This window comes from Myripristis murdjan, chromosome 9, assembly GCF_902150065.1.
Source record: "Myripristis murdjan chromosome 9, fMyrMur1.1, whole genome shotgun sequence".
Lineage (NCBI taxonomy): Eukaryota > Metazoa > Chordata > Actinopteri > Holocentriformes > Holocentridae > Myripristis > Myripristis murdjan.
The window spans coordinates 17,777,945-17,786,587 of record NC_043988.1 but is presented as its reverse complement, the minus strand read 5'-3'; the positions used below and the strand labels follow the sequence as shown (position 1 = coordinate 17,786,587).

The following is an 8,643-nucleotide window of genomic DNA, read 5'->3' as shown; positions in this document are numbered from 1 at the left end:
ATGCCCCGACAGGACTCCGCGGTCATGGTGGGGAGTCTGACCGCCCATGGCTCCCCGAGCCCCGGCTACAACAACAACGCTGTCCCGGTGCCGGTCATCACACAGACGGACTCCAGAGACAAATGGAGCAAAAAGATGGATTTTCTCTTATCTGTCATTGGCTTTGCGGTGGACCTGGGCAACGTTTGGAGATTTCCCTACATATGTTATCAAAACGGTGGCGGTAAGAGTTTCAGAAATATTAAGAGACAGGCAACTTAGCTTACATTTAATAAGTTATGACTGTTCAAATACATGTAAATGTGCCAGGTACAGCATAAGCAATGAATTTTCGCTTTAAACAGCTTCTATCACTGTGTCAGAAAGTGGTCACACACTACGCGCCAGTGGAAACTGTCCATGGTGCTGATCTGTGCCTCTCAAACACGATAATGAAAAGTTTTATGTTTTGCATAAGATATAAACTAATTTGTTAAGAATTAGTATTGGTACTTCGCACAGCAGCTTCACATCTGTCTACCCCGCCGAGTGTGGTATAAGGTATAAATATTCCCTTGAATGAAAACCTATTGGCTTGTATTTGATGCATAACTGATTACATAACTTGTTGCTTAGAATAATCCCAGGTTATTCTTTAGTCTCCAGCCAATTTTTTTTTAAAATAAATATAATGGGTCTAAAAGACCAAAGACTTATTTTTTCTGCACTTCTGAGGGAGAAAAGGATTTTTAAAAGCATATGAAAATACCAGTTTTATATGTCTTGAATGGTTATACAGCAAAAATGTCATGTGCTTATTCATGGTTAAAATAAGCGAAGTTTTGATTGTTTTACAAACCCCTACAAGAGCTGAAATATATAACATAATGTAAATGTACCCAGCAGAAAAATGAGAGGATCTGAAAGAGAAGACAGCGAGGAAATTTGATTTCATTTTGTGATTTGAATTCTAAAGTCGATGCCACTGAGCATGAATGTATTTAACTGCCATGTTACAACGACAACATGTCACCGTGGCCTTACTGGAAAAAGCTATATCTTTGACCTTGATGACATGTCATATACCTTCATGCATGTCTGTGCAGGGGCTTTCCTCATTCCCTACATTTTGATGGCCATCTTTGGTGGAATACCGCTCTTTTACATGGAGCTGGCGCTGGGACAGTTCCACAGAACTGGAGCCATATCCATATGGAAACACATCTGTCCCATTTTCAAAGGTAAGGCCTCTCACCTTGCTGCTCAGCCCCTGATCTGCTCTAATCATCATGCCACAGCTGAGTATCAAAGTGTTTGTTTGGTTGTAAATGACAGTCAAGCTATCCACAACCCAAATGATTCATTTTTAGGATTTTAGGTATTATATCTGAATCAAAGTTCAGGGAATCATTTTCAAATGTTAATCTACCACAGATTGGTATTATAATAGACTAATAGGTTAAATCTCATTAATCTGAATATCATCCATTACAGCATTTTGCAATACTTTGCCACCAAATAAATAGACTATGATGTTAAAGCACATTTTATTAAATTCTCAGCATGCAATTTACATAGCATTTTAATAATCGACTACGTTCAAGCATGATTAATCATTTCCAGCTGTGTCATATGAAGTTAATGTTTGCAATATCATAATGAAAAACGTCAGGCATAATATGAGAATCATTTATCTTGTTCAGCAGTAATTGAATCACTGCGATTCCAGATAAATTACACAGGTGAATCATCCCTCACCACTGTCTCTGCTCTGCTTCCAGGTATAGGATATGCCATTTGTATCATCGCTCTGTATGTCTCCTTCTACTACAACACCATCATCGCCTGGGCACTCTTCTACTTCTACTCCTCTTTCTCCAGTATTTTACCTTGGACAAACTGCGACAACGTGTGGAACACCCCTCACTGCACCAACTATTTTACTCGGGAAAATGTCACCTGGACAAATTTCTCCAGGTCTCCAGCAGAGGAATTTTACACGTAAGTGCATGTAAGTGTGAGTACAAGAAAAAAAAAACATATAAATGGCAAATAAAGTGATCTAACAATTTTTGAATGAGGACAACTTGCTGATTTCAGTGTTTTCGCCTTACAGGAGGAATGTTCTTGAGATCCACAAGTCTTCTGGGCTGCGTAACGTCGGCGGCGTTCGCTGGCAGCTGATGCTTTGCCTTTTTCTGATTTTCACCATAGTGTACTTTAGCCTCTGGAAGGGGGTGAAAACCTCAGGCAAGGTAACACATTTTAGACCGTTTTTCACCCTCAATACATGTGTTCATCCTACATAAAAATCTCTACTTTCATCTCAAAGATCTCCCGCTCCCTTTCCCTCTCTCTCTCTTATCTTTTTCCTCATTCTCTCTCTCTGTCTTTTCCATGCCAGGTGGTGTGGGTGACTGCCACCTTGCCCTATGTCGTGCTGTTCATCCTGCTAATCCGTGGTGCCACTCTACCAGGTGCCTGGAGAGGTGTAGAGTTTTATCTCAAACCCCAGTGGGAGAAGCTCCTGGAGACTAGTGTGAGTTGGACAAAGTTGAGGCTAGTGTTATGCCACTCAAGGATGGGTTTTAATCGTCTCTTGAAGTAAAAAATACAGTAAGTTTGTCTTGTATGTTTGATTCTTTGAAACACAACCTGTTGAATTACAGTCCAGGAGCTCCTGGATAAGTGCTCAGCTCTGCTCAGAGCAGTTGTTTGCTGAGCATGTGTGAGTGCTTTGGTTGCAGGGAATATGGATGAGATGAAATGAGATGCATAAATAAGCCACAGACCAGGATAATAAGATGCATAATTGGTTTAGATTTTTTTCCCCCATTAACAAAGGCCTCCCTTTCTATCTCACTCACCAGTGTCCAGCGCTGCCTCGTCTTTTTTTTCTGCAGAATGCATGCTCCTCTTCAGATCTCCCTGTGTACAGCTGTGTGGCAACTAGATTTATGTATGGCTGCTGCAGCACTTTTCAGCCTCATGTTCCCAGGGGCGCAGACCACAATGAGTTTTAAAAACAGTAACATCAAACTCATATTTATTTGTACCAATGAAAAGACAGAAATGAGTTTTGCAGGTTTAACTTAGAAGGAATCTAATCCTTTTGTATGAGAAATGAATACAAAAACAAAATGAGGTATTACATTCTATAATGATGTTGACCAGAGACGGTAGTGACTCTTTCTGTCCTGTCCAGGTTTGGGTCGACGCTGCTGCTCAGATATTCTTCTCCCTTGGGCCGGGGTTTGGGGTGTTGCTGGCCCTCTCCAGCTACAACCCCTTCACAAACAACTGCTATCGGTAAGAAATAAAAATGCATGCCTAACCACACATGGCTTAGATGAAAACATCAACTATATGATGCACTGAGTTATGTGAGCCTTGTGCATATGACATAAATACAGATAAATGAGCAGAGGTCTAAATTAAAGCCTGAAACATGTGTTTTCTTTTGCTTTGAACGATAAATATTCACTGATACTCATCCCTCTGAGATTTTTAATCTCAATGAGACACACCTAGTTTAAAAAATGTTAAATTAAATAATAATTAAAACTCTCAATTCTATAGCCATCATAGTAATAACTAGACGTAGCAGGTTACAGAGACCCCATGAAGAACAGGGAGTTACTGTAGATGCTGAATGAGTGACCTGATATGGATGAGTCAGTGCTATCAGAGCAGTGACTACCTGGCTAATAGCCAGTGGAAGAAATTAAATTTTAAATTCCCAGTGTGACCAGTGGTGAGGAAGTGATAGAAACACCGCACTGAGACATCAGTGTATCACACAGCTCATGAGCAAACCTGGGCCTTTCTGTCAACTAAAGTCTGTAAAACTATTATGTTTTGACAGTTTCGCGATTCCGGGCTTATCAAACATATTTAAAACATATTTTATGGTAAATTCTGTGAAAATACTACCGTTGATTCCTCATGGGCAGATCCTGCTGATATAAAAAAAAAAAATCTTGCAGATTTCAAATCATTCATAGTATAATATATATAAAGATCCCCTCACATAATGTTCATTCAAGTCATTTCATCCAATTATATCATCAGCCGATTTGAAAATGAAACGTGTCTTTTAATTAAATGTGTTTAATTTTGTTTAATTAAAAGTGTAAACAGCCAGTAGTGGAGCAACATGCAGAGTTTCCCTCCATGATGCCGTGTCTATCATTTGACCATGAAGTGTGACACTTATTTTGATAAAAAATTATGAGGGAATTGTGTGAAATTAAAGATACTATGATAAAGCATGATAGACGGTGTAGTTATTTATGTTGATTACATTCACACAAATTAACCCCAGGTCACATTTTTGTCAGGTCTAATATGATTGGTTTTGGAATGAATCCCTATAATGATGACTCAGGCCTTTCATTTTTTTAAAAACCTTTTTGGAGATGCAAGATTTTAATCCAATAAAAAATAAATTCTGCCAATAAAAAATGTATTAATGCTGTAACTACATCAATGATAGTTTACAACCAATATATTTTGATTGAGATTTTTTTAGTTTTATCAATGTAATGAATGCTGTTGTGGCATACATAATTCAGAGGATTGTACTTGATTACTGTTGCTGCTTGACGTCTGCGTTTGCTAGCCAGGTTTAGCTTCGTTTCTGGTGCAGAAAACAAGGCTGAAGAGAGTATTGAAAGGAACCAATTAAGCCGGTGTCAGCTGTGGCTCAGCGATGTGCAGACCAGCCTTCACAACAGTGGGACAAGAGAGAACAATAGCTTGTAATGGCATCATTGGTAGAAATGAAAAACGACATAAAAAAAAAAAAGAATTTGTTTTGATTTAACCAGTATAATGAGTATTAATACCTTTGCCAGACATGAGTTTTGACGATAGCCCCTTCAGTTTGAACGAGACTTCCTCTTTCCCCCTGCAGTGATGCCATTGTGACCAGTTTAGTGAACTGTCTGACCAGCTTTGTATCGGGGTTTGTGATCTTCACGGTGCTGGGATACATGGCCGAAATGAGGAATGTGGAGGTAGAGGATGTTGCCAGGGATAAAGGTAAAACAGCTGAATTTTTATCATGAAAATAACAAAAAAAGAAGGATTAAACTGCAAATAAAATGTGAAACAAAATGTCTTCATCTTCAATCTTTTCATATTTTCAGGACCAAGTCTTCTCTTCATCACGTACCCTGAGGCCATCGCCAACATGATGGGCTCAACCTTCTTTGCCATCATCTTTTTTGTGATGATGATCACGCTGGGCCTTGACAGCACGGTAGGAACTTTGAAAGCCAAACATTTCAAATGTATGAAGACCTCGTTCCTCCCAGAATAACCTGTCTAACAGTCCAGAAGAAGTGTGGAAAGTAGACCACGGACCCTTTTGCATTTATCCAATACTAAAGTATGATAAAATATATATGCGCAATAAAGAAATAATAGTGCTCAAAAGTAGCTATCGTAAGAGCTTATCTATTTTAGGTAACAGAAATTACAACTGTTTGATCAGTTATGATCAGATTACTTGAGAAACCACTGAAAGTCTATTTAGTCTAATGACTAACACACTATTATACCAGTTATAATGTACAATAACCTAAAATGTTGATGAAACAACATTGTAATGACGCTGACACAACTAGACACACAATACTCAAATCTGTATATAGCTTATTTTATTTTATTTTATTTATTCCAAATGCAGCTGTTGTAATACTGATTTTACTGTAATGTGTAAAATTACCTGATGGAAGCTATCAAAATTAATGGCCTATTGTAGATTCAAACATTTATATTACATGTTGTGTTTTAAATTCTTGTGATTTTCTTACAATACGCTGCATGTCTTTTCTGTGCATCTCAGTTTGGTGGGCTGGAGGCGATCATCACCGCTGTGCTGGACGAGTATCCGGATCATTTCTCTCACAGACGGGAACTGTTCGTCCTGGGCTTGGTAGTCGTCTGCTTTTTGGGCTCTCTCAGCACTCTCACAAATGTAAGTAACTGATGTGCAGCATCTTCAAGCACCTGCTGAAACTACAGGTGGTACCAGAAACATATTCAGTCCTGAGATCTGATCTCTGCTACTCTCATGGATCAGTGATGATGACTGCTATGATTAACCTCTGCATGCTGCAGGGTGGAGCCTATGTGGTGAAGCTGCTGGAGGAATTTGGAGTCGGATGCTCCATTATTGCTGTAGGTTTCCTTGAGGCCATTGCGGTTTCCTGGTTTTATGGTAAGCAAGATATCATTATTAAACAATGTTTGTCCAGCTTCTTTTATTTATAATGTCAGTTGATGACCCTGACAGAAAAATAGTGACTGACCAAACATACCTGTGGCATGCAGACTGCCACTGCTTTTGAAACTTTTGAAACTGCTTCCAGGTATCCAAAGATTCAGCAATGACATTCAAGCCATGTTGGGCAGTGCTCCTGGATTATTCTGGAAGGTGTGCTGGGTCGCCATCAGTCCAGCATTTCTTGCGGTAAGAAGTTGACACAGAAATAGCTAGATCTGCAATTAAACAGTCAACAAGTGGATCCAAATCTAAACCTCCATACGAACTACTTCAGTGTGTATTTGTAATCTTTGCCATTATCAGGCAGGATCTTACAGTGGAGTTCGTTTGAAAGGGAGGATCAAATAAACTACACCCTCTTAAATAATCTGGAGATCAATAGTCAGAACCAGGCAAAGCTAAATGACATGGGTAAAAGCTCAATGTAAGATCAAACGACAGGACAAAGATGACTGGGCCAGTGGCCTTTGAAGGATCCAGAGCCCTAACAGCTGACCCTCAGTTGTTCTTTCTCCTCATGAAAGGCCTTATTCAAATGTTTGTCTAAAGTATGTATAATGCATCAACACTTGTATGACAATCAGTTTCCTTCACCTGCAGTACTTAAATAATACCACTGATGTTTGCATCACTGCACAAATGTTTGCATGAGTCTCTCTGGTTGATGAGCCACGCCACAAGGGGTAGTGTGTCTGATCTCAGGACCTCAGGAGCTAGAGCGGTTGCCTGGTTATTGGAGGGTTGTTGGTTTGATACCCAGCTCCTCCAGAGAACATGTCAAAGTGTCCTTGAGCAAGACACTGAACCCCTAACTTCTCCTGATGGACAGCATCAGTGTGTGAATGTGAGGCAAAACTCTGTGAAGTGCTTTGAGGGTTCAGTAGACCAGTAAAGTGCCATAGAGATACAGTCCATTTTCCATTTGAACTCCTGTTAAGATTTTGCATTGTTCGGAAATGTATTCTATTCTGTATGATTTACGATATCACAGGAGCAGGTGGAGGGAATTTCTTCCAATTTGGCACAAATGCCCACTTGGACTCAAGGATGAACTGATTAGAGTTTGGTGTTCAGAGGTCAAAGGTGAAGTTCGCTGTTACCTCAAACAAACAAACAAACAAACAAACAAACAAAACATGTCTGTTTCACACAAATGTCAAACAAGATAAAAAGATGTAGTCATGATATTTTATATACAAAAGGTCCAATTTAAAATTCACAGTGACATCATAACATCATAACAACAATGACATTTTTGCAGCCATTATTCTACGTCATAACTCAGCATTTTCACTTCACTTCCTCTCGCTGGATGACAACCAGGACAGGGGGCCTCCTATTCCTCTAGCAGTCCACCACAAGCTCATTGGTTTAGCTGACACTGAGCTTCAGGTGATTATTGTTGCACCATGTGATGAAGCTCTCTATCAGTCCTTTGTGCTCCCCTGTGAAAATCGTCTCCAAGACTATATCCAGCATGTTTCTCACTGGAAATTATTCACATCATGCATGGTTCATGGAGGTACTAGTTTCTAATTGAGACAAATGGAACTGACAAATGGGCAAATCACTAATAAGCAATGTCAGATGTATCTCTTTAGGTTTGTGTTCTTAGTTCTTCCTTTCCCATTCTCAGTATATCATAGTGAGCTCCCTGCTGAAAGCGCCTCCTCTCACGCTGTTTGACTATAAGTACCCGGACTGGAGCATCACAGTGGGCTACATCATTGGCTTCTCGTCCTTCATGTGGATCCCCATCTACATGGTCTACAAGCTGGTGTGGACCCCGGGATCTCTCAAACAGGTTAGTGGCTTCCCCGCTGCAGCTCAGAAGAGACAGTATATCAGTTCTCAGCAAAAGCTGCAAACAGCCCTGAATATTCGCTTTCTCACACACCACATTGTGGACGGTTCACCATTCCGTTTCCCTCTCTGTCTTGTTTTTTTTGCAGCGTCTGGCGGTGTGTCTGCGGCCGGAGAGGACCATGCCAGACATCCACACAGACAACGTCAACATGGCTCCTGTTCCATAGACACAGAAAGAGAGGTGGACATGCCTAGAAAAAGAGTTTACTGTTGCGGTAGACACTTGTAACCTGCTTGTAGATTCCCATTTAAACTACATTTTTAAGTTGGTGGCCAAATCTGAGAGTATATTGCATTTTGTGTAGCATCCACACTGACTTTAGTTTACACACTTTAGTATCTACATCGAAGAAGAGTAAAAGCTGTTAGATTGGTCATTCTAAGAGAAATAAAGAGACACTGGTAGCAATACTGGTAAATTAGCTGGACCTGTATGGCCTGTGTGTGTCTATAGAAGTCCTCCATCACCAGTGGACCAGCTTTCAAGGATTATCATTTTAAAATGC

At 40.0% G+C, this 8,643-nt stretch overlaps 1 protein-coding gene across 1 annotated transcript; it reads left to right on the top strand.

Moving 5' to 3' along the window:
• Positions 1 to 8,304, top strand: slc6a4b (solute carrier family 6 member 4b). The gene is made up of 13 exons (XM_030060146.1): positions 1 to 223; positions 1,086 to 1,220; positions 1,761 to 1,980; positions 2,096 to 2,234; positions 2,384 to 2,518; positions 3,185 to 3,288; positions 4,895 to 5,022; positions 5,130 to 5,242; positions 5,831 to 5,962; positions 6,106 to 6,205; positions 6,357 to 6,457; positions 7,908 to 8,075; positions 8,224 to 8,304. The coding sequence occupies exons 1-13, from the start codon at positions 1 to 3 to the stop codon at positions 8,302 to 8,304; spliced, it is 1,779 nt and encodes a 592-aa protein (XP_029916006.1).
• Positions 8,305 to 8,643: the final 339 nt, after the last annotated feature.

What these genes read in the sequence shown, in the direction of transcription:
- slc6a4b (XM_030060146.1), top strand. Translation starts at nt 1, where the DNA reads ATGCCCCGACAGGACTCCGCGGTCATGGTGGGGAGTCTGACCGCCCAT. An exon ending in TGCGGTTTCCTGGTTTTATG is followed by an intron (nt 6,206 to 6,356) that starts GTAAGCAAGATA and finishes AACTGCTTCCAG; the next exon opens with GTATCCAAAGATTCAGCAAT. An exon ending in CCCCGGGATCTCTCAAACAG is followed by an intron (nt 8,076 to 8,223) that starts GTTAGTGGCTTC and finishes TTTTTTTTGCAG; the next exon opens with CGTCTGGCGGTGTGTCTGCG.